General features: G+C 44.7%; 1 protein-coding gene across 1 annotated transcript in view; it reads left to right on the top strand.

Annotated features, from left to right (window-relative positions):
- Window positions 1-26,401, top strand: part of LOC139278019 (serine/threonine-protein kinase 33-like) — a 179,198-nt gene that overhangs the window by 137,200 nt on the left and 15,597 nt on the right. Inside the window, exons 4-8 of the mRNA XM_070896678.1 lie at window positions 15,324-15,462; window positions 21,488-21,576; window positions 24,050-24,143; window positions 24,240-24,315; window positions 25,453-25,565. Coding sequence (XP_070752779.1) covers window positions 15,324-15,462; window positions 21,488-21,576; window positions 24,050-24,143; window positions 24,240-24,315; window positions 25,453-25,565 — 511 coding nt within the window. The remainder of the gene's footprint in view (window positions 1-15,323; window positions 15,463-21,487; window positions 21,577-24,049; window positions 24,144-24,239; window positions 24,316-25,452; window positions 25,566-26,401) is intronic.

The following is a 26,401-nucleotide window of genomic DNA, read 5'->3' as shown; positions in this document are numbered from 1 at the left end:
ATTAAATTTCCTTTCGAATGAGCCCAAACACAGGGGGGAGTTCTGGTGAATTTTGCTCTCTGCAGTTTCAGCTCTACAACTATATTGTTGCAAACAAAACAAACATTAAATCAAGTGCCCCCTGATTAAAGGGGGGGGGGGCGGCACTCCAAACAGTTTTCAAGTGCCCTTTTCTGTTTTTTTGGGGGGGTGGTTGTGGGGGATTTTGGGCACTAAAACCACAAATTATACAAGTGCCCCCTGGCTTAAAGGGAGGGGACACTAAAACCTGGCACAATAAAACAAATTAAACTTTAAAACATATAAAATCAATTTAAAATTGGTTGCCGTGGATGATGATGCACTCCAGTCCCTCCGACGCCCACCTCTCGCGGAAGGCTGCGAGCGTACTGGTGGACACCACGTGCTCCATCTCCAGGGACACCCTGGCTCGGATGTAAGCGTGGAAGAGAGGCAGGCTGAACGACCCCCTCGTCCGCCCGCTGCCTGGACCGGATGATAGATCCCTTGGCCATGCCCAGGAGCAGTCCTGCGAGGAGGCCCACGGACCTACCCGCTCCCCTTCGCACAGGGTGCCGAAAGATCAGGAGTGTGGGACTGAAGTGCAACCAGAATTTAAGTATCAGCCCCTTCAAACAGTGGAACAGGGGCTGCAACCTCGCACATTCCATAAAAACGTGGAACACGGACTCCTCCAGACCGCAGAAATTGAAGGCGGCCTGGGAGCCCGTGAACCGACTTAAAAACTTGTTGCACGGGACTGCTCCATGCACCACCCTCCAAGCCAAGTCCCCGATAAATAGTGAGTGAGACTCCTGCGTAGAGTGTATTCCATCGGGGACACCCGCCTCCTCCGGACGGCAAGATGGTGCGCCATGGCGTGTCCGGACGGCAGGCGAGGATGGCAAGGTGGAGAGTGTGCAGGAGCCACCCCTACAGCAACCCCCTCAGCGCAGAACTGAAAGGCACGGAGGGGATTTCCCCGAGGCGGCTCAAGTTGTGAGGCGCCAGTTCCCGAGGGAGGTTTCAGCTCTACAAACCTCTGAGCATACTCACAGGTGCATACCTTATAGTCAGATGTAGTGTTCTAGCTGATGGGCTAACTTTGCTTAGACAGGAGATGGAACCTGGGACTTCACTGCCACGGTACTAGTGGATTGTGACTTCACCCACTGAATTATTAATAGTTCCATGTTGTTCTTTTTAAAGTGCCAGTGTCGTTTTGAAAATATCTTAATTCACTTACGAAGCAAAGTGACATTAAGTCAAAAACGTCATGAAGACAGCAGTCCCGCCATCCCTTAACCAGGTCTTGCTGGTCTCTCCATATCTCTCCTTTAACCAGCTGCGCAGCGTATTAGAAAGCCCTGTGTTTTTGATGGTCTATTGCCGGTTTGGGAGGAACTTTTTTGTTGCTTGTTTCTCGATGCTGATAGTTAACAGAGTGAGGATGATGGTAGCTTATTGTGCGATTTCTAAATTATGACTTTTAAAAAAATAAGTCAAGATATTAATTTTCCAAAGAATGATGAGTGATGCAACAGTTAAGTCTCTTTTAGTCATAAATATTAGCTGTAACTGGATGTTCAACATTTAAAAATGAGGCAACCCAACCTGGATCTTGCATCAATCAAAGTTGTTCTTGCTGCAACAAAATAAATTAATCAGATCATCGAGGGCTCAATATTCAACCTAAAGATCAGGGAGGATTCAAGGGGTGTTAATGGCAAAATCAGGAGAGGACCTGCTTTTGGCCAATCCACCAAACTTGAACAAATCTGGGGGTTTATGATAGAAGCCTACCTTGTTGACCCATAGCAAAACATAAGGCTAGTGGTGTGGATTTTCCCGAATCTGTTACCGTCTGGGAGCCTTGCCCACTGGCCGCACATGTCGGGAAATCTTGGCACCTCTGGTGGGGAGTTCAGGAGAGGTACGTCCACTGGCAGAGCAGACTCAGAAAACTCCTCCCATTTATTCAGGCAAGTCTCGGGTGCTGGAGTATCAGTGTTGCAGTGGTTAGATCAGCATTGCTGGGCAGGCCACATAGTTCGCATGCCTGATACAAGACTCCCTAAGCAAATGCTTCATGCGGAGATCCTTCGTGGTAAATGAGCCAAAGGAGGACAACGAAAACGTTATAAGGGCACCCTCAAAGCCTCCCTGGTAAAGTGCGACATCACCATTGACACCTGGGAGACCCTGGCCGAAGACTGCCCGAGATGGAGAAAGTGCATCCGGGAGGGCGTTGAGCTCTTCGAGTCTCAACGCAAAGAGCGTGAAGAGGCCAAGCGTAGGCAGCGGAAGGAGCGCGCGGCAAACCAGCCCCACCGACCCCTTCCCCCAACGAATGTCTGTCCCATCTGTGATAGGGTCTGTGGCTCTCGTATCGAACTGTTCAGCCATCAAAGAACTTACTTAGGGAGTGGAAGCCTTCCTCGATTCTGAGGGACTGCCTATGATGATGATGATAATGATGGTTAGAGTTCATTGCGTAGAGCAAAACAAATTGAACATTGAAAATACTGTGCATTGCGCAAACTACTTCATGGTTGGGGTGGTAGTTGCCCAGGTTACTGGTTCTCTGAGCTTGCCTGGTGGACGACTGGATTCTCTTTGATCTGTAAGGACAGTCGATGGGACATTATTATCTACATAAACGCACTTGTCTATTTGCATCCTGTGTTGTCATTACTTGTGCTTGTGTGCAATGTGCATATACCTGATATATCACGGAATATAACAACGTAGTGAAACGTCCCAACGCACTTCATAGGAGTATTATGCAATAATAATTTGACACCGAGCTGCATAAGTAGAAATTAGCGCAGTGACCAAAAGCTTGGTCAAAGAGATATGTTTTAAGGAGCGTCTTGAAGGAGGAAAGAGGTAGTGAGGCGGAGAGGTTTTGGAAGGGAGTTCCAGAGCTTAGCACTTAGGCAACAAAAGATACGGCCACCGATGGTTGAGCAGTTATAATCAGAGATGCGCAGGAGGGCAGAATTAGAGGAGCGCAGGCATCTCGGGACATTATGAGGCTGGATGAGATTACAGAGATAGGGAGTGGCGAGGACATGGAGCGATTTGAAAATAAGGATGAGAATTTTGAAAACGAGGTATTGCTTAACTGGAATCCAATGAAGGTCAGCGAGCACAGGGGTGATTATATATCACAGAATGTATGATTAATATGGAACATACCAGTAGTTCTGAGCTCCTTCTAACCTCTGCAGTCCCAGCACCTTTCAGAGTCTCTCCTTGAATGATTCAACTGTTGCTTTCCCCAAAACAGTGAGTTGGTGCTGGTCATCACACACAGCACCTGCTGCACACTTTGCCCAATAGGTGGCAGATTTACCTTTACACCTAAAGCTAGTGACGATTAGGACAGGTTACTTCAGTAATCTTACTCCTGTCACGTGTACTACCTTGGCTCAGTGGCAGCACCCTTGCCTCTAAATCAGAGGATCCTTGGTTCAATTGTCATTGAGCTATTCTGCCCACTGTGCTCACTCTACAGCTACATTAAGAGACTTTTGATAATTATCAACGGCTTCAGAAATGTTGACTGAATATTCTTGCAGGTGCCTGTTAATTGGCATATTTTTCCTTTGTTACCACAAACAAAGATCACATTTTCAGGAAGTAGATATTTCAAAACTGTTAGCGGTTGTAAATAATAATGAAAGGGGGTCATTTCTTTCATGTTGCTAAAAAACTGGCAAATCTAGCCCCAGGCGGTGCAAGCAGTTTTCATGGATACTGGTAAGAAAAAGAAGAGTTACTTAGTTAATTGATAGTTAAAAGTACACGAGACTGTCTGTGTGAAAGAGAGTGAGTGGGTGGAATTTTAACTCCAAAACAATGGACGGGTTTGGGTCGGGTGGAAAGTTTTAGTATTAAAAATCTGAATCCCCACCCCATGCCTCTAACCCGCCCACTTCCAGTTTTAAAGGAGGCTGAACAGGGGGTCAGGCAACCAATCCACTCCCAGGAGGCGGGTTGGCAATTTAAATATTATAATGAGGCTGCATGCCACACTGTAAGCCATGATTTCAAATTTAACTCTGGCTGGCTGAAGTTCCCCCCCACCCCGCGCTTCCGATCTCATCCAACCCAGAGGCCTCCGATCTCCCACCTGCCACCCCCACCCGCCTCCGACCTCCCACCCCCCAGCACCCTATCTCCGATCTCTCCCTCCCCCCTCCCTAGCTGCGGCCTTGTGCCTTGGCCTACCCGACCGAATGCCAGCCAGCCTCTCAATCTGGCTGGCTGCAGCTAGGATATGGAGAAAAAAAATGTTAATCAGGTCCTGCTATTAAATTTTGCAGGGCCTGAGGGAAACTCATTCTTCCGGGTTTCCCAATCTCAATTCGGTTCCCCCGCTCCGTCCCTACCGCCAAGTAAAATCCAGGCCAGTGTATGTGTGTGTGTGAGAAAGATTGTGTGTGTGAGTGTGTGTGTGTGTGAGAAAGATTGTGTGTGTGAGTGTGTGTGTGTGTGAGAAAGATTGTGTATGTGAGTGTGTGTGTGTGTGAGAAAGATTGTGTGTGTGAGTGTGTGTGTGTGTGAGAAAGATTGTGTGTGTGAGTGTGTGTGTGTGTGAGAAAGATTGTGTATGTGAGTGTGTGTGTGTGTGAGAAAGATTGTGTGTGTGAGTGCATGTGAGAGAGAATGATAGCGATAGTTTGTGAGAGACAGTACGTGTGAGAGAAGGTGAGAGACAATTTTTAACTTTCATTGCTGTTGTCAAAAGATAGGTGATAGCGAATCGGCGCCTCATGGAAAAGGGAACCAGGTGAGACGTAAAATGGGCAGCTGATTGTTGGCCCGGCAATAATAGTTAAAATTTCCCGCAATCTGTGAGAGTGAGCATATGAGAAACTGTATGTGAAGTGTATGTTAAGTGAGTATGAAAATATCTGAGAGCAGCAGAGAAAGAAGAGGAATTAATTTCCTAATTTCAGGAACACTCAGCAGTTGTGTTCAGTTTAATTCTTTCCTGATTAATTGGCAAATGTCGCCTGTTATGTTAACAAGAACATTCAGCTCTAACAGACATGATTAATTGAATTAGATTTTCCCGTTGGAAATGTGAACAGTTACATTTGTGAATTATAAAACAAGCAGACGTTAATAAACTTGCAGGATGAGGGTGTAATTGGCAAATTAACTTCAATATAGATAAGCGCGAGGTGGTGCATTTCGGTAGGAAGCATAAGGTCACATGCTGCTTGGAAAATACGTGTCTAAATGGGGCAGAGCAGCAGAGGGATTGGGGGGTACAGATACACAAATCACTATAATGCTGGTTAATAGGGTGATAAAAGAGCAAACAAAGGATTGGGATTCATTTCTAGAGGGATAGAACTGAAAAGCAGCGAAGTTATGTTAAGCTGGTATAGAATCTTAGTTAGACCAGACTTAGAGTACTGTGAAATATTATAAAAAGGATATAGGGTCACTGGAGTAGGTGCGGAAAACATTTACTAGAATGATACCAGAACTAAGAGGTTATACCTATCGGGAAGATTGAACTGACTCTAGATTTTCTCTAGAAGAGGGATGACCAAAGAGTTTTATAGGGTAGACCTAGAGAAGGTGTGTCCACTTGCGAGGGAGACCAAAAGTAGGGGCCATAATTATAAGATAGTCACTAATAAACCTAATAGGGAATCCAGGAGAAACTTCTTTACCCAGAAAGTGGTTAGAATTTGGATCTCGCTACCACAGGGAGTAGTTGTGGCAAATAGCATAGATGCATTTAAGGGGAACCTAGATAAATACATGAGGGAGAAAGGAATAGAAGGTTACACTATGGGGTTCGATGAAGTAGGGTGGAAGGAGACACGTGTGGAGCATAGACACTGGCATGGACCTGTTGGCCGAATGGCTTATTTCTGTGCTGTAAATACTACTACAATGTAAAATGACAACAGGCTATAATAAAAAAAACTCATCAGACCAGCTTCCAGTAGACCATCAAGTGGCTCCCAGGACCTGACCAATTAAATGCTTCAAAATCTGAAAGGATTTGGTTGTCCGCTTCTTGTGATATCTATTTTCCCCACAATTCTCAAGACTGCTACCTAGGGTGACACTTCTGTGATCAAAGGCCTTTAGCGCTGCTGATGGTTAGATATCTATTACAGTGAAATGTAAAGGCTTGTCCCTCCTAGTGTCCCAGGAACCAGATATGAAAGAGAGCTGAGAGCACACAGTGTGTCGCAAAGGATTGAGCAGCAAACTTCCACTACTTTTAGTATTGTGATTAGGACTCTGGTCAAATGAAGCCCCACAGCTCTGAGTACTGGACTCCCCTTCATACAGCACCTGCCTTCTGCCGGTTCCTGATTGAGGCTTTCCCCAACCCTCCCCTCCCCTTCCCATCTTCGCTCTTGGAACCCAAAATCCAAAATAATGTGGGTCATGGATAACATCAGCAGAGCTTGTTTCATTTACATTATGGCACATTGGCAGTGGTGAGACCAACCCAAACACTGCCCCCCCCCCCACCAATTGCACTCAATATAAAAGTTTTTTTTTAAATACTAAGTGCAAATTAAAACTGGGTTAGCATGCTTTCAGCGAGATTGACACTAACAATCTCATTGCAATAGCTTGGCTATTTTCTTTTAAATTCCTATTGGTGTGTCAAAGGTCCTCCAATGCAAGGTGTCCTCTGATCCTCGTACAGAGATGGTTTATTAAAGCATCTCCGATCGAGCAGGACTGCAGAGCTGATGTCAGCCTCTGATACTTGGCTCTCAAACATGTGGACCCATTGGGAGTGATTTTAAACGAACCCGCCAGGCAAGAAACCCACGGGATCGGATGGAACATCGATCTTGCACCCCGCCCAATATTGCTCTCCATTGACATGGATGTAATTTCAGCATTGTACCCGATCCCGGCAGTTTCCAGCCTGGCTGGAACCTAAACCACTGCTATAGTTTCAACCTAGAGTAGTGTGGTGGTTGTGGTGCTGGTCTCACAACCCAGAAATTGTCATTTATGTCTCGATTACTTCTTGGGGCCGAAATTGCCCCTTTCCTTAAGGCCTGTTACCACCGCAAATCGGAGGCCACGCTGTGGAATGGAGTGGCCGCCGACTTTTGATGGAATGGCTGCTGCTGGCCCAATTGCCTTCCCGAATTTTCCCGGCAGTGCCCCGATCGCCCATCCTACCGCTCCGCTGCTGCCGATCCTTGGAAGTGTGTCATCGCTGATCTACCACCCGACAGCGGCATTCCCCTCCGGAAATCTTCGGCCCGCCCGGTGGTGCCAAAACCTGTTTTGTCCCGATGGTCCAGTGAGGTTGTGGCCTTCTGCAGCGGCGGTGTGGCTTCCCTTAAAGGGGAGCGTGCACTGCTGCCGCCGCCATGTTTGTTTGTCGGCCAACAGCCATGTCGAGCTGACAATTATGCCCCCGGGTTCGGCTGGGCTGCCAACAGGCAGCCTGGCATTCCCTCTTGGGTGCCAGGCCACTGGCCCGGCCGAAATCCTCCCCGGTGGCCCAGTGGGACAAAGATTTGAAATCGTGAAGGCTCTCTCCTTTAAGTGAAGGGGCGAGTTGTGGTGACGCGGTGCAGTGATGACGTCATCACATTCTGCTCTGCCCCCAACTCCCGCCCCTCAGTTGCTGTCACTGCCGCGTCTTTGCCCCCCAGGTGTAGTCACCGCCCCCATTTAGACCGAGCTGAATGTCGCTCAAGAGATGACCCGAACCACAGCTGTGGTAAAAACCACCGAAAGGGAGTGCGCCCCATTTCGAGTGAGGGGCAATTTCTACCCTGTTGTCTTTACCTTGAATTCATTATTTTGTGTTTATTATGATCTTGCTGCTTTTAAAGCCAGTTTCACAGCTGACTTAAAGCCCAAATTTTCAAGATTAATATAGAAGCATCCTAGATGCCACCAGGTTAACCTTTGAAGTGTAAACGCCTGTGAAGCTGGCAGCGATGATCCACACACAAGCAAGGATGAATAAACTCTTCTGCGAGCCTTGGCTCAGTGTTAGCGCTCACGGACAGAAGTTTGTGGGTCTGCGTTCGACTCCAGAGACTTAAGCACATAATGCAGGCTGACTGATTACTGCAGTACCGAGGAGCACTGCTCCCGCTAAGGTGCGCGGCTGTTCGCCCACGCACTAATCCTTGAGTGGCCGCACGGTTGAATTGAATTGCTGCGCAGAGCTGGACAGCAACTGGAGCGTGGCAATGGCCCCAGAAAAACACCAGTGACTTTGTGCAGTACCCCCGTCATTGCTTCTTGCAGTACATGCCACACTTTGCAATGAGATGACTGGATCTATTGGGGTGGTAGGGAGAAGAGCAAGGATTGAAAGGGGAGAGAGAGAGAGAGACTGGGGAGAGAGAGAGACTAGGGGAGAAAGAGAGAGAGACAGGAGAGAGAGAGAGAGACTGAGGAGAAAGAGACTGGGGGACAGTGGGAGACTGGGGGAGAGAGAGATTTGGGGGAGAGAGAGACTAGGGGAGAGAGAGACTGAGACTGGGACAGAAGGAGAGAGAGATTGGGACAGAGAGTCAGCCTGGAATAGGAGCAGAGGGAGAGAGAGACTGAGACTGGGACAGAGGGAGAGAGAGATTGGGACAGAGAGTCAGCCTGGAGTAGGAGCAGAGGGAGAGAGAGACTGAGACTGGGACAGGAGCAGAGGGGGAGAGAGAGACTGAGACTGGGACAGGAGCAGAGGGAGAGAGAGACTGAGACTGATGGAGAGAGAGACAGGGACAGAGGGAGACAGGGGCAGAGAGAGAGAGAGAGAAACAGATGGTGAGAGGGGCAGAGAATGGAAGAGGGATAGAGAGTGATGGATGAGGGTCCACTCCAGGTGCTTCTAGTCCGTTCCTGGGGACTGAGCAGTGGCCGCACTCTGTAAATGTTGTATGTGTTTTTCTGCATTTGTGAATAAATGCTGCATTTCTGACATGTTCCATGGGGGGTGCTGATTCAGGAAGACATCGTTTATTAATGGAAGTGATTGAAGTTGAAAATACAGATACCTCTTTTTGTTCAATTCTTTTTAAAACTGTAAACGAAAGAACTGCAGCACTTTATATTTGTTGTTTGTCTGGTTGCATTGTGATTAATATTGTAATTACTGATGTCAGCACTATCGGAAAGTCACTGTTCCTGCTGCTTGTGCAGCTATTGCTATAGTGACATGAGGGATGGGTGAATATGTTGGAAACTTTAAATTTAATACATAGAAACATAGAAATTTACAGCACAGAAGGAGGCCATTTCAGCCCATCGTGTCCGCGCCGGCCGACAAAGAGCCGCACGGCCCTCGGTCAGCAGCCCTAAAGGTTACATATAAACCTATGAACAATGACAGAAAGGCAAAGAGCACCCAGCCCAACCACCCCGCCTCACACAACTGCGACACCCCTTACACTGAAACATTCTACACTCCACCCCAACCGGAGCCATGTGATTTCCTGGGAGAGGCAAAAACCAGATAAAAACCCAGGCCAATTTAGGGAGAATAAATCTGGTAAAATTCCTCTCCGACCCATCCAGGCGATTGAAACTAGTCCAGGAGATCATCTTGGCTGTATTCTATTCCCTGCAGCACTTACCATTATATTTGCGCCGTCCAACAAAAGGTCATCCAGTCTAATCCCAATTACCAGCTCTAGGTCCGTAACCCTGCAGGTTACTGTACTTTAAGTGCCCATCCAAGCATCTCTTAAAAGTGGTGAGGATTTCTGCATCCATCACTCTTCCAGGCAGCGAGTTCCAGATCCCCACAACCCTCTGCATAAAGAAGCCCCCCCTCAAATCCCTTCTAAAACTTCCACCAGCACCTTAAAACTATGCCCCCTCGTAATAGACCCCTCCACCAATGAAAATAGGCCCTTACTATCCACTATGTCCAGGCCCCTCAATATTTTGTACACCTCGATGAGATATCCTTTCAACCTCCTCTGTTCCAATGAGAACAAACCCAGCCTATCCAATCTGTCCTCATAACTAAGATTCCCCATTCCAGGCAGCATCCTAGTAAACCTCCTCTGTACCCTCTCCAGTGCGATCACGTCCTTCCTATAATACAAATTGCACGAATAGATATGCCTCTTTTAGCTCACCTTGAGCTTTTGGATTGTTTGTCGATGTGATATCTTGAAACACAGCAGATACACACTGCTGCATAGGATGGCTTCCAGGCAGAACTGTGCAAAGCACATAGCTTTGTTATTATTACATCAGTAGTCCACTAGGTGGCTCTACAACAGTTGATAAATAACCGTGTAACTGAGTGATGTTTCTGAAGTGTTAATGCTCTACTATGCAATTCTTTTATGTCCCAGTCATTTATATTAAGTATTTTTTTAGATAGAGTTTGCAGATGATGAACTGAAAGCTTTTAATTAATTCTACCATAAACAAACGTGCAGAATGGGCATGTAAATGACAAATGAATTTCAATAATAGATAAATGTGAGGTGGTGCATTTTGGTAGGAGGAAGAAGGAGGCTATGTAATCCTTGGAAAATAAGAGACTAAATGGGGTAGAGGAGCAAAGGAATCTCGGGGTATAGATTCACAAATCATTAAAAGTAGCAATGCAGGTTAAAAAGCCATAAAAGTGCAAATAAAGCACTGGGGTTCATTTCAAAAGCAGAGAAGCTATGTTAAACTTGCATAAAACCCTTGTCTGATTGTCTCATAATTTGAGACGTTGGGGTGGCAATATGGCATTACTGCCTATATGCTTAAACGTTGTTGTTGTCAAAGTTGTTGTTGTAACAGTAGGTGTTGTAAAAGTTGTAGTTGTAACAGTAGTTGTTGTTGTAACAGTAGTTGTTGTAAAACTTGCTCATGGATGAAATGGTTGCACTCAAGATGGTTTGGGGCTCGCTCAGTACTCATTTGAATAAATACTGTGCACAAATTAGCTGCCACTCAATTATGACAATTCAAAAGTGTGAATTACTTTGGCACATCCTGAGGTTGTGAAAGCTGTTATTTTCGTTTCTTCTAGCGCTATGGGAATTAAATGTCAATGCTGAAGCATTCATATTACTGGCAAAATTATTATTTTCTTATAGGATACATTCTCAAAAATATGTTGAGGTAATTCCATGGGTAGGGCTGAGATTTGCCTATGATGCGATTGCTAAATGTGATGCTGCTGGCAATACATGGCGAAGGTGCAGCGAATGAGGGTACGGGGCCCAGAAGAGGCGAGGGCCCAGGGGCAGCACGGGCCAGCCCACACTGCGATATGTGTGCGCACTAGGTACGTGCAGCAGACAAGGTCTCCAGTCGTCCTGTTGTTGTACTGGACCAAGACCTATCTCTGTCGAGCCCCTGCGGTGGCTGATGTGCAATAGTCACCACACGTTAAAAAAACCCACTCACAGGCATCTTCCACCCCCTCAGTTGGAGTTCAGGACTGGAACATCAGGTCCTTCATTGAACTCTTGTGGAAGCAAATTATCTTTGTTCGAGGGACCGCCTATGATGATGACATTCAGCGCAATAGTCAGTGTAGAATGGCAGGAACCATTCTACATATCTGCCAATAATATTGAGACATTAGAGGGTGGAAAACGAGACCTTTAACCCTGCATTATTGGGTACTGAGGCCTGCTAGAATTATTTATTTGTATTTTTAAGACATTAATTATTATTTTGTCATACATTTGCTTCTGCGCTCTTAATAATGATTATGATATGTCATTCTACAACCATTTGATATAATTTATACGCTGTGAGTGGGTGATTAAGGTCGATGTGTGAGTGTTTTCTGATTTACAACCTGTCACAAGTTCCCATCAGAGTGATATGATTGACCCGTGATTGTCTAATGCAGTATCATACGTATTAAGCATTTCCCTGTACAAGATACAAGATAATACTTGGTCACAGCTACTCCACATAAAGAAAGGTGCCCTGGACCAGCTACTCTGCACTACATTTCCTTTGAATACCACCTTTGAGGGAGGCAGGAGGTGGGGGGGGGGGGGGGAAGGGGGGCGGTGGTGGGAAGAATGGTGACTTTGCTTTTTGAGGTGATCCAAAACTCTGCTGCCCACGTCCTAACTCGTACCAAGTCCAGTTCACCCACCACCCCTGGGCTTGCTGACCTACATTGGCTCCTGGTTAAACAGCGCATCAGTTTAAAAACTCCCATCATTGTTTTCAAATCCCTCCATAGCCTTGCACCTCCCCATCTCTGTAATTTCCTCCAGCCCCATAACCTTCTGAGATGTCTGCGCTCCTTTAATTCGCTCCATCATCGGTGGCCGTGCCTTCAGCTGCCGAGACCCTAAGCTCTTGAATTCCCTCCCTAAACCTCTCTACCTCTCTTTCCTCCTTTAAGACATTCCTTAAAGCATACCTCTTCGACCAAGCATTTGGTCATCTGTCCTAATATCTCCTTATGTGGGTCAGTGCCAAATGTTGTTTTATAATGCTCCTGTGAAGCGTCTTGGGACATTTTACTACATTATATAAATACAAGCTGTTGTTTTAGAAACTAATACTGGTCCTCAAAATGTTAACCATCCTGCTGTGTCAGGAATGGGCTGTCTCCTACTCATTCCCTACAGTAACACAGGGGTGCGTTTTCCTTCACTGGTTCTAGAAACATTTTTCAACCCTGCTCTAAAACATTACTGGGGAGATTTCTGCCACTATAAATGTACCTTCCATCAGCAGCCCTCGATGAAACAAAAGTACTAGCCTGTAAGATGAATGCAAAAGTTATTTAACTCCCAGTAACAATAAATTGCAAAACGTAATATATTCTATCTAATGGGGAAAAACAAATCACTTAGTTTAAAATCTGAGCATTGTTCCAAAATGGAAACACTTGTGCTAATGGGCTTAATGCAGAGCACTATTACAAAACATGATTAAACATTGACGCAAACCCATCTGTCTTCTTAAATAGGCGCACTGTATTTTCAGCTGTCTGAGCAACTAGTGGCTCAAAGTCACGTAGCTCTGCACTCTGTTCTGGGCTGTCTTGAAACGCCCTTTGAAAGATGGAATACCTTCTCCAGTCTTTCCCTAAGCTTCCATAATAATTCTTTAAAATAATCATTTGGATATGAAACAGCTCCATTTATCACATATCTGATTTCATGTCTTCAAAAACAATTGTTCCTGCAAACTACTTTCTTTTAAACAAAAGCTTATATCATTCTCAATGATATTTGGGCAGGTGCTTTATTCTTCGAGGGCATGGGCTAATCGGCCTGTGTGATCACCATTTTATTGCAGTTCCTATAAGCTGTTGTGTCCTACAATCTGAATCTGCACCTTGGCAATTCTCGGCCCTTGCACAGGTATAACCCAAGAGCTCGCATTACCCCACTTGCAGTAAGCTATGGATTGAATGTTATTTTACCTCAGGTTACCCAACTCTTTGTAAAGTGGTAAATATTTAGCACACATCAAAGGTTAACAGACTAAAGTCATTCATTCCTCGATTTATAAAGAAAGAGTAAAATCAATCACAATAACCATCAAGTACCACGAGTGAAATATGAGTGTAACATGGAGGGAGTGGCCAAAAATCAGCAGCTCGCAATCGTAGAATCACAGAATCGTGCAGCAGAGAAGAAGGCCGTTCTGCCCATAGAGTCTGTGCCTGCTGTTTTGAAGAGAAATCCAGTTAGTCCCATTCCCCGACTCTTTTCCCATATCCCTGCAATTTTTCTCCATCAAGTATTTACCCAATTTCCTTTTGAAGGCAATTATTGAATATGCATCCTATCAGGCAGTGCATTCCAAATCCTAACCACTCGTGGTGTAAAACAGTTTTCCTCAGTCTATCCAAGCTTTTACTCAATCCAAGCAGTTACGCCATCATCGCACCAGCCAGTGCCTTCCGGTGCTGACCCCTGTCAGAGGCTCGGGGATCAGTGGGAGGGCACCTCACCACCAGGACACAGTTGGTGCAAATGCTCTTTCAGGTGCATCTCTGGCATCTGCCTCCCCATCGCAGCTGGAACCTTGAGCTCCCACCCATGGGGTGGGCAGGGTATGGGGGGGGGGGGGGGGAGGAGGTGTCGGATTGATCCCAATCCCAACCATCATCCCCTCGACCCTCCCTTTTGGTCTGAAATGAACGTGAGAGCCTCGGTTCAATATCACTCATTTCAGGTGGCCCCCAGGACCATTTAAAAGAAAGGGTCCAACCAATTTAGCAATTACCCGAATTTCTGTGCAGATTTGGCATTGGCCTCCGGACTGCAGAATTGATTACAGTTGTGTCCGATTAAACCCGTAAAATGTGAACAAGAATGTTAAATTTAGCGCACATACTTCATCAACCTCACTCCTGCCAAAGGCCAGTGGATGAGGTGAAAGCGTATTCAGTGGTAAGGACAGATGCATGGCTGGGGCATGCATAGATAAGGCTACACCACATGCACCCCACTCAGACTACCCCATCTTGCTATTTAAATTCATGGATAGAAAATCAGGTGGATTCCACGTGATCGTTCCCACCTGATTGTCCAAGTCCAAACAAGGAAAAAAGTGCCCCTTCTTGTGATTCTAGCAATTGGAGATGATTTCCCCCCACCCCTCTCTTCATTATGGTGTTAGTTAGACAATATTTTTTTAATTACAGTAGAGCACGATGGAGGTGGTGTTACGGTATTGGTCCATCATCGCATTCGCCGGGAACTGGTGGAACAAGTGCTTTTGTAGTTTGCGATGGTTCCCATTCTCAGCCATCTGCGAGGGTACTGAGCAAAGGGAGGCTGGGCGGCAGACAGTGGTTGAACTTGCTCTCTTTCCATCCGGCTGGTTAGCCCTAGCTTAGTTTTGGTAGCGGCCTTGGAGCGGGTTGGCCACCCTTCCTGTGAGCAGTGGACTGTGTACGCTGTGATGAAACCTTCAGAGAACGAAGATAATGATCTTTACAATGCTGCTAAAATTACGCATAAAGCAGTCATTGAGTTGATCTTCACTTTTTTAACATAATGTTATTTAAGCGAAGGTTTGTATTTTTGGTCAGTTCACTGCTGTCTGTTTGATGTGATGTTTCAGAGAATTTGTGGTACAGTAGCTAGCATATTGTTATTTCAATTCTGAGACCTGGGTTAGAATCCAATCCAGACTGATGGATGAATGTCTTCTCTCTGTGCCAGGTACAAGGGTCCTAATTCAAACGACTTATAGCAGCATATAAAAAATGTTCATTTATCTTCTTGTCTCACTCAATGATAGGATTGCCCCCCTTCCCTTCACTGGGTCATGTCAGCTAGATCAGCGCACAAATAAAATCACTAACCAATGCACATTCTACTCTTCTGCATTTCTCTTTCCTGATTCAGAAAGTCTACCTTGTCATTGAATTCTGCGAACTTGGGGAGCTGAAGGGAATTCTGGCAGAGAAAGGCCATCTGAGTGAGTCTGAAACCAAACACGTTATTTCCAGCTTGGCGAGTGCAATCTTTTACCTCCACAAAAATGGTGAGATGCTGAGTAGTACGTTAATAGTTGTAACTAATACTTACCTACAACCCTCTGTAATTCTGTATGTTTTATTTCCATCTGGTGTGACCATCTGCTGCTGGTCAAACTCAAGCAATTTATCTGTGCCCTAGCTAGAAATATTAGATAGGAAATGTTACTATTGAACTGTGTGACAGCTCAGTGTCTGTGAGCTGTAATATTTACATCACACCAATTTCCGACATGCTACATAATGGAAAAAAGTGATTCTGACTATATTGTGGCACATCTAACATTTTCAATATATCCTTGAAATAGGAAAAAAGGAACAGTAGTTGGCCATTCAGCTCCTCGAGCCTGTTCATGACTAATCTTAACTCCATTTACCTGCCTTGGTTCCGTAACCTTTAATACCCTTACCTAACCAAAACCTATCAATCTCAGCTTTGAAATTTTTAATTGACTCCCAGCTTTAACAGCGTTTTGAAGGAGAGAGTTCCTGATTTCGGCTACACTTTTTGTCAAGAAGTGCTACCTGACATCACCCCTGAATGGCTCCGCTCTAAATTTAAGCTTATGCCTCTTGTTCTGGACTCCCCTGCCAGAGGAAACAGTTTCTCCATATCTACCCTATCAAATCCTTTAATCATATTAAGCACCTCAATCAGATCACCCCTTAATCTGCTATACTCAAGGACTCAAGTATCAAGGCTTATTTCACATGTCTGTTTAGTTGCTGTTCTAAACAGTTTATTAATGTTAGACAATATAGGGGTAATTTTTGCATGGCACTACTTGGAGAGTGGCGTCTCGTGAAATGATACAATAGGTCATAAATAAAGCTATAGCACTACAGTACCAGGTTTGGCTCAGTGGTATTATATTGCCTCTCAGTCAGAAGATTGTGTGTTCAAGCCCCACACCACATCTGGAGTATGTAGTCCAACAGATTTCTGGCTTTCTCAAAAGCAGTCTCTTGTGATTTCCCCATACCCAATCATCTCCCTTGCATAGCAACACATGTAGAAACATAGAAACATAGAAAATAGGTGCAGCAGTAGGCCATTCGGCCTTTCGAGCTTGCACCACTATTCAATAAGATCATGGTTGATCATTCCTTCAGTACCCCTTTCCTGCTTTCTCTCCATACCCCTTGATCCCCTTAACCGTAAGGGCCATATCTAACTCCCTCTTGAATATATCCACTGAACTGGCATCAACAACTCTCTGCGGTAGGGAATTCCACAGGTTATCAACTCTCTGAGTGAAGAAGTTTCTCCTCATCTCAGTCCTAAATGGCCTACCCCTTATCCTAAGACTATGTCCTCTGGTTCTGGACTTCCCCAACATTGGGAACATTCTTCCTGCAGCTAACCTGTCTAAACCCGTCAGAATTTTAAACGTTTCTATAAGATCCCCTCTCATTCTTCTGAACTCCAGTGAATACAAGCCCAGTTGATCCAATCTTTCGTGATATGTCAGTCCCGCCATCCCGGGAATCAGTCTGGTGAACCTTCGCTGCACTCCCTCAATAGCAAGAATGTCCTTCCTCAAGTTAGGAGACCAAAACTGTACACAATACTCCAGGTGTGGCCTCACCAAGGCCCTGTACAACTGTAGTAACACCTCCCTGCCCCTGTACTCAAATCCCCTTGCTATGAAGGCCAACATGCCATTTGCTTTCTTAACCGCCTGCTGTACCTGCATGCCAACCTTCAATGACTGATGTACCATGACACCCAGGTCTCGTTGCACCTCCCCTTTTCCTAATCTGTCACCATTCAGATAATAATCTGTCTCTCTGTTTTTACCACCAAAGTGGATAACCTCACATTTATCCACATTATACTTCATCTGCCATGCATTTGCCCACTCACCTAACCTATCCAAGTCACTCTGCAGCCTCATAGCATCCTCCTCGCAGCTCACAATGCCACCCAACTTAGTGTCATCTGCAAATTTGGAGATACTACATTTAATCCCTTCGCCTAAATCATTAATGTACAATGTAAACAGCTGGGGCCCCAGCACAGAACCTTGCGGTACCCCACTAGTCACTGCCTGCCATTCTGAAAAGCACCCATTTACTCCTACACTTTGCTTCCTGCCTGCCAACCAGTTCTCAATCCACGTCAGTACATTACCCCCAATCCCATGTGCTTCAACTTTGCACATTAATCTCTTGTGTGGGACCTTTTCGAAAGCCTTCTGAAAGTCCAAATACACCACATCAACTGGTTCTCCCTTTTCCACTCTACTGGAAACATTCTCAAAAAATTCCAAAAGATTTGTCAAGCATGATTTCCCTTTCACAAATCCATGCTGACTTGGACCTATCATGTCACCTCTTTCCAAATGCGCTGCTGTGACATCCTTAATAATTGAGTCCATCATTTTACCCACTACCGATATCAGGCTGACCGGTCTATAACTCCGTTTTCTCTCTCCCTTCTTTTTTAAAAAGTGGGGTTACATTGGCTACCCTCCACTCCAAAGGAACTGATCCAGAGTCTATGGAATGTTGGAAAATCACTGTCAATGCATCCGCTATTTCCAAGGCCACCTCCTTAAGTACTCTGGGGATTTATCAGCCTTCAATCCCGTCAATTTCCCCAACACAATTTCCCGACTAATAAGAATTTCCCTCAGTTCCTTCTCCTTACTAGACCCTCTGACCCCTTTTATATTCGGAAGGTTGTTTGTGTCCTCCTTGATGAATACCGAACCAAAGTACTTGTTCAATTGGTCTGCCATTTCTTTGTTCCCCGTTATGACTTCCCCTGATTCTGACTGCAGGGTACCTACGTTTGTCTTTACTAACCTTTTTCTCTTTACATATCTATAGAAGCTTTTGCAGTCCATTTTAATGTTACCTGCAAGCTTCCTCTCGTACTCTCGTACGTAGATGTTAAACTAAGCAAAGCTTTGCAACATTTACCCTTGCAAACCATGTTTTTATTTTATTCATTCACGGGATGTGGGCACCGCTGGCAAAGCCAACATTTAATGCCCATCTCGAATTGCCCCCGAGAAGGTGGTGATCAGCGGTTCAAGAAGGCAGCTCACCATCATCATCATCATCACAGGCGGTCCCTTGAACGAGGATGACTTGCTTCCACACCAAAAGGGATCGCAGATTTTTCGATGAAGGACCTGATATTCCAGTCCAGAACTCCAATTGAAGGGTGGAAGATGCCTGTGCATGGATTTTTTTAACGTGTGGTGACTGTTGCACATCAGCCACCCCACAGGCTTGACAGAGCTAGGCCTTTATCCAGTAGCAGGGGTTAACCAGAACGACTGGAGACCTGCTCTGGTGCACAGACCTAGTGCGTGCACATATCGCAGTGTGGGCTGGCCTGTGCTGTCCCTGGGTCCTCTGCTCTTCTAGGCCCTGTACCTCATTTGCCACATTTCTGCCACGATCTCTCGCCACTCCTCCACCACAAAACATTCGCCGATATACTTGCATTGGAGGCTGTTCAGAGAAGGTTCACTAGGTTGATTCTGGAGATGAGGGGCTTAACTTATGAAGATAGGATGGGCCTATACACATTGGAGTTCAGAAGAATGCGAGGTGATCTTATCGAAACAGATGATAATGAGGGGGCTCGACAAGGTGGATGCAGAAAGGATATTTCCACTCATAGGGGAAGCTAAAACTAGGGGACATAGTCTCAGAATAAGGGGCTGCCCATTTAAAACTGAGAGGAGGAGGAATTTCTTCTCTCAGAGGGTTGTAATTCCATGGAATTCTCTGCCCTAGAGAGCTGTGGAGGCTTGGTCATTGAATATATTTAAGGCGGAGATAGGCAGATTTTTGAGCGATAAGGGAATAAATGGTCATGGGGAGGGGGCAGGGAAGTAGAACTGAGTCCATGATCAGATCAGCCATGATCTCATTGAATGGGGGAGCAGACTCGATGGGCCAAATGGCCCAATCCTGCTCCTATTTCTTATGTTCCTATGTTGTTATGCAAGAGTAATCTACAACAATACAGAGTTCTAAGGTCGCAGGGTTTAGCTGAACGCAGGCAGTTTCCCTCCAGTTTTTATCTTGGGTTATGAGAGGGGTTTATGGGCTGCAGACCAGTCATCCAAACTTGGATATATTGAGACCATTGACCAAAACAGTTATCAAACAGAGTGAAGGGTGGCGTTTCGTCTTTTGCCATAACTTGGATTTTTTTTTGAGTAAAATGTCCTCAATTTAAAAATATTTTCAGTCATTCTTAGCCTGTGTTTAGTTTCTGTGGTTAGAAAAGAATTTAAAATCCCATTTAATATGCAAAATAAATGTGAATTTCTGCACAGTTAAAATAAACAAGGTTATATTTTACTAGCATATACCCTTGGGTTATTATCGTTTCAAAGCACACGCAAACTTTATCAACCAGGAGGGAACCGCTCTGTCTGTGTAGTGAAGGTTAGAGTTTGGTACAACGGAGTGGCTTGCTAGGCCCTTTCAGAGGGGCAATTAAGTGTCAATCACATTGCTGTGGGTCTGGAGTCACATATAGCCAGACCGGGTAAGGATGGAAGATTCCCATTAGATGTAATGGAGTGGGGCTTGAACCCACAACCTTCTGACTCAGAGGCAGATGCCAAAAGACCAATCCACTCTGCTTGCCGCTCGGGAGGTAAAACATTTTGTCCGTACTATATCACCTGCTTTGATGGTAAAATCCATCTTCCCATTAATTTGCATATATCTCAAGTTGCTCGTATCAACAGACCTTCATGCTCAGATTTAGGATTTATGCACCGTCACGTTTGGAGACTTTTTTTCAAAAATCAGTTTTCCACAGAAACTATTTGGAAACTGTTAGAGTTAAATGTTGGGCTTCTAAATCAAAGTGTATTCACACAAGTTAATAAAAAAAGTACTGAAACAAAAGGTGGTTAAAATTCTAATGAGCGAGGGAGGCATTGTCGTTGCTTCCCCAAAGGCTAAAAACAATAAGCAATTCATTATACTGTCTGGATAATCAATGAACACATCACACCCATTGTGTTAGGAAGTACTGGTCACAGACGATTGTTCATTATTTAGTATTATTATTCAAAGAGAAGTTGGATGATTCAATTAAGCTAGTCTACTTGCAACTGATTTTAAAACGTGCCTATTAATGCCCTTGAGCCATTAAAAAAGCTTAATTTGAAAAGTCTTTTCGAAGGCCTTCAAATGAGCGCAATTAGCGGAACCTCGCAATGGTGATTAATTCGATCTGGGGGCGTAGCCAGTTGTGTGGGCCGGGCTGGCTTCCAGTGCAATGTTTGTTAAACTAGCGAAAAAGCTTGTGGAAACTCAATTCGCTGGACATAATTTGTACCCGAAATTCTTTGATCTTTGGCGCTGGTTTGGCCGATTTGGGACAAATACCGGCGCAACCTAGTGAAAACTCCAGGCCACAGTGTCCAGTTTGTATGGCAAGAGGGCCGTATTGTTTCCTCCCCCAGGTTACATGGTCAGATTGGTAGATACTTGGCAGTGTGGGCCCACCCCTGGGCGAGGAATCGGCTTACAGTGACATCACTGAACCCGAGGAAGTATCTACGGCAGACCCGAATTTGTACCATTGATGCAATGGCACTTAGAACAACCATTTGAGAACTCCAGGTCCAGGAATTTCACACAGGACAGACCAGCGAGTAAGATCATCATCATAGGCTGTCCCTCAGAATCGAGGAAGACTTGCTTCCACTCCTGAAGTGAGATCTTTGGTGACTGAAGAACAATGAGGATGAATCCATTGTTCCCTGTGGGTAGTGGCACTCGGGGGAGGTTGTACATCTGTTACTTCCCATGATGTGTATCCATCAATGGTTGTTCCCCACAGCACTGTGGAATAAGCCCTAGCAAGTGAAGATACAATTGAGTTGCCTAGACTTTGAGCGGCAGATTGCTAGACCCTGGGCCCCAATTTGGACACCCTGTTCTATCTGATTAGTTATAGTCATAGTGACATGAGAGCAGTAGCTCCATTGTTTTGGATCTACACTACTGCAGAACTCTCATTGTTTTCTTTATTCTCTTTTTTAGATATTATTCACAGGGATCTGAAGCTGGAAAACATCCTGGTGAAAAGTAATGATAATGCAGATGACAATGAACTAAAACTTAATATCAAAGTAAGTCTTACCAATGATGCACCCTCTGTTATCTATCTGTGCACAATGCAAAACGCAGTTTGTATACTGGCCTGATTTTATACGATGGCCGTTCTGGGTCAACTACGGAAAAGTATCAATGAGTATTTAACCCAAGCCTTGAATGGAAATACAAGCCTTATTTTCAAATGTCTTACAAGGGAATTTAAAAAAAATTGCAAGCAAAGGATATTAGTGGCGTACTAATAAGGTTAAAATGAGAAAAGTCCAATCAATTAAAGTCACCTTGAAATTTTGATCTTTCTTCAGGACACATCACTGTCCTTGCCTAGATTCATAGTCCTTGCTCCCTGTTGAATCAGGAATCAATTTGCTTTCTGAATTATTCAACAGAACCCACTTTCAGTGCTCTGGATGCTTTTCTGAATCAAGGAGCAGGGGAGGGCTGTGATGTTGGGTTACAGCGTATCCAGTGAGGCTCTAGAACAGAGCAATCTCTGCCTTCGTAAGTCAGCAATTCCTGGTGTGCAGTAGTTATTGCCAAAGTTATATTCAGCCGAGTTGTTATCTCCTAATTCTATTTTCCTGTATCAGCACAAAGAACTTCATTAAAACCCACCTCACTGACCCTCATTCAATTTCAAAACCAGGTCTTGGCTCTTTTAGTTGTTTTCCTGGCGAGATTTAATTACCGGAACTTCTCTACGGAGTTCATTGATTTAAGACGTATCTTTGTTAACTTCCCAGAACTCTTTCTAATTATGGTGAGCAAAAGTGATACATAGCATCCTCGAGCCTTAGACTAAGCTTCTTTCTCTTCGAATCTCAACGCTGCAAACGTGACGAGGTTAGGCGCAGGCAGCGGAAGGAGCGTGCGGCAAATCAGTCCCACCCCCCTCTTCCCCCAATAAATGTCTGTCCCACCTGTGACAGGCTCTCGTGTTGGACTGTTCAGCCACCAAAAAACTCACTTTAGTAGTGGAAGCAAGTCATCCTCGATTCCGAGGGATTGCCCAATACAGGTGGGACAGATAGTCATTGGAGGAAAGGGTGGGTGGGGAGTCTGGTTTGCCGCATGTTCCTTCTGCTGCCTGCGCTTGTTTTCTGCATGCTCTCGGCGACGAGACTCGAGGTGTTCAGCACCCTCCCGGATGCTCTCCTTGCACGTAGGGTGGTCTTTGACCAGGGATTCCCAGGTGTTGCTGGAGATGCTCATTTATCTCACTGCTGGTTGTGGGACCTTGCTTTGCCCAAATTGGCCACTTTGTTTCTCTACATTACAAAAGTATTTCCACCAAATTTATGGCAGAGAAACTTCAAGAAAATTCCCGCCACCCCAAGTGTTAATGACATCCAAGGGCTGTCTTAGAACCAGTGCCTTCACAGGCTCTGCTTTACAAGGGAGGCAGTGGCAATGGCTTGAATCTAACCTGCAGCCAGCATTGACCACAGCGGTCTCACTGCCAATGGAAGTGAAGCTTGCCACAGCACTGAACCTTTATGCCCTGGGCTCCTTTCAAGTTACCTCAGAGGACATTAGCAACATCAACCAATCTACAATTCAAAAATGCTTCAAGCAAGTCTCTGATCTGCTGTTCATCGAGGCAAACACCTTCATCATTTTCTCCATGCAAAACCGGCAAGGTAATGAGATGGCGCTGCAGGATTTTGAAAGATTAGGCATTATTATTGACACTCTTGGTCAGCTGGGTCCTTACTCATAGTGTGATAGTGTTCATAAATTGTAATAACCATTTCCCAGGCCAGATATGTTTCATACCCCAGGGCGAGATATTAGAGAGCTGGTGATGCCATACCCCAGGATGAGGTATTCAAGGGCTGGAGGTGCCATACCCCAGGATGAAAGAAAATAAATAAAAACTTGCATTTATATAGCGCTTTTCATGACCACCATATGTCTCAAGGCGCTTTACAGCCAATGAAGTACTTTTGGAGTGTAGTCACTGTTGTAATGTAGGAAACGCGGCAGCCAATTTGGGCACAGCAGGCTCCCACAAACAGCAATGTGATAATGACCAGATAATTTGTCATGTTGATTGAGGGATCAATATTGAACAGGACACCAGGCATAACTCCCCTGCTCTTCTTCGAAATATTATCATTGGATCGTTTACGTCCACCCAAAGTGCGCAGATGGAGCCTCGGTTTAATGTCTCATCCGAAAGACAACACCTCCGACAATGCAGCACTCCCTCAGCACCGCATTGGAGTGTCAGCCTAGTTTTAAGTGCTCAAGTCTCTGGAGTAGGACTTGAACCACAACCTTCTGATTCAGAGGCGAGTGTGCTACCCACTAGGCCACAGCTGACACTGAGGATGAGGTATTCGAGAGCTGGAGGTGCCATATCCCAGGATGTGGTATTCGAGGGCTGGAGGTGCCATTCCCAGGATAAGTCGCTGCCTTCAGGAAAAGAAGAGGAAATAAACTGTTCTTAAAAGTATATTTTCACATACATTTTTTTCTTGTTCACAGGTGACCGACTTTGGCTTGTCTGTGTTGAAGGACGGGGCTGGTGTTGGCAGTGAATCAATGTTGCAGGACACATGCGGCACACCTTTATACATGGGTAAACTGTAGGCACTTTGCTCAGAAACTGAAATTGAAAACTAGACGGCTTCATTTTTCCACTTAACTTTCTAATTCTTTTCTCATTATTCGACAGCCCCAGAAATAATCAATAACTATGACTACAGCAAGCAGTGTGATCTCTGGAGCATTGGAATCATCATGTATACCCTGTATGTACGCATCCCACTGCTTTTTGGGATTTCTAACTGTGTTACTTCCTATGAAAATTAATGTGGAGCCTTAAACATGACCTAAACAAATTGACCTAAACAATTACACTCAGCATCTATCTGTGCAAATGATGCTTATTGTATCACAGGGTAGTCTCCATAAGAGACTCTTGCACCTACCATGATCATTATTCAGCATGCTATAGTCATCTTGAAGCATAACATAAGATGTCCTGATGGTGTGAAATGGGAATGCAAGGGCCAGGAAACTAGGCAAGGATCCATTTTGCCAAACTCCCGTATAATTTTAAATTCATGGCAAGTTCCAATTGGCCTTTTAGGCCAAAAGTTCCAAGAGCATCAGTACAAAGAGAAAACTGAGAGGTGACCTGATGGAGGTCTTTAAAATTATGAAGTGGTTTGATAGGGTAGCTGTACAGAGGATGTTTCCTCTTGTGGGCGAATCCAAAACTAAAGACCATGGATATAAGATAGTTACAAATAAATCAGTAAGGAATTTACTCTGACACTGGCAAGAACATGAAACTCACTACCATATGGAATAGTTGAGGCGAATGGCATAGATGCATTGAAAGGTAAACTAGATAAGTACCTGAGGGAGAAAGGAATAGAAGGGCATGTTAATAAGGTTCATTGAATAAAGTGGTAGGAGGCTTTTGAGGAGCATTATTGCTGGCATAGGCCTGTTGGGCCGAGTGGCCTGTTTCTGTGCTGTAAAATTCTATGCGTCTATGTAATAATCAGTGGTATGGAGATACAAATTAGTCTTTGTGATTTCCATTGTCCAGAATGTCAGTCAAGGGCTTTTAGACCCTGGGCAGTCACAGAATGAGACCTTGCACAAGCCAAGGAGGAGGTTGCATTATTCATTAAACAACCCAGGAATGGCTGGTCCATCGTCAATAGCATGTTGGAGATCTGCAGTATGACTGGCTCAATATTCAGATTATGAATCTTCCACAGATTAGTATGCAGTCTTCCATTGCCAGGTGTGTCATCTTAGAGCGCCATCCACCTCAATATAGCTACTGCACCCCATGTATCAATACCCAGCTCTGAGCGAATTGAAATGCTAAAATGAAAAGATTTCTTATTTTGTTTTGTTTTGTGTTGCAGGCTGTGTGGCCAAGTTCCTTTTACAGCTGCAACAGCAGAAAAACTGTACGAAGAAATCAAAAAAGGGGAGCTGGACTTTTCTCATTCATCTCTAGAGTCCATTAGTGAAAGCGGTAAGATCCTTAAGTACAGTGGCAATACAAATAAGCCCAATGCAACAAGACAGATAATAAGTGGTCACCCTGTTAGGATTTTCCAACGGTTGTGTGTTGTAGTATTTTTGACTAAGGTTTAGCTTGATATACATTGGCTTTTCTAATTCAGTCATGGTACACAAGGCATTCAAAAGCAGCGTCATTCATAGAAATGGTGTCGCAGGTTAATTCGGTACATTGTGACGATTGCTTGGTTGGTGTCTTGGCAGTTTGCTCAAGGGATGAGCCAGGCCACTCAATTCAAATACAAACATGCTGCATGATTTGTTCAGAGCTGTGTCTAATTGGCAACTTTTTGAATTCATCAGACAGTTCTTTAAGTCTATGAAGCTTCAGTTAATGTTTCAAAGATATTTATTAGTCCATCTCTTTTCAAATGGGAGTTTGAACTGGAGTCATTGAAAAGAAAACAATCTGGAACTTCTAAAGACAGTTAGTTCAGATAAATAACGCAAGATAAGTAATTATCACATAGTTTTAGTGCAGTGTTGTGATTTATTATTTTCTATTATTTGTGGGCTAGAAAAGCTGAAATACTACTGTTAAATGCTTTGTTATTGCTATTATATGTTGAGCATGCAGAAATCAAGCGCAGGCAGTGGAACGAGCATGCGACAAACCAGTCCCACCCACCCCTTCCCTCAACAAATATTTGTCCCACCTGTGACAGAGACTGTGGCTCTCTCATTAGACTGTTCAGCCACCTAAGAATTCATGTTAAGAGTGGAAGCAAATCTTCCTTGATTCCAAGGGACTGCCTATGTTATGTTCATTTACTGTTTTAATACATTTAT

Source organism: Pristiophorus japonicus, chromosome 13, assembly GCF_044704955.1.
Source record: "Pristiophorus japonicus isolate sPriJap1 chromosome 13, sPriJap1.hap1, whole genome shotgun sequence".
Lineage (NCBI taxonomy): Eukaryota > Metazoa > Chordata > Chondrichthyes > Pristiophoridae > Pristiophorus > Pristiophorus japonicus.
The sequence above is the reverse complement of the archived record's forward strand: the minus strand, read 5'-3'. Positions and strand labels throughout refer to the sequence as shown.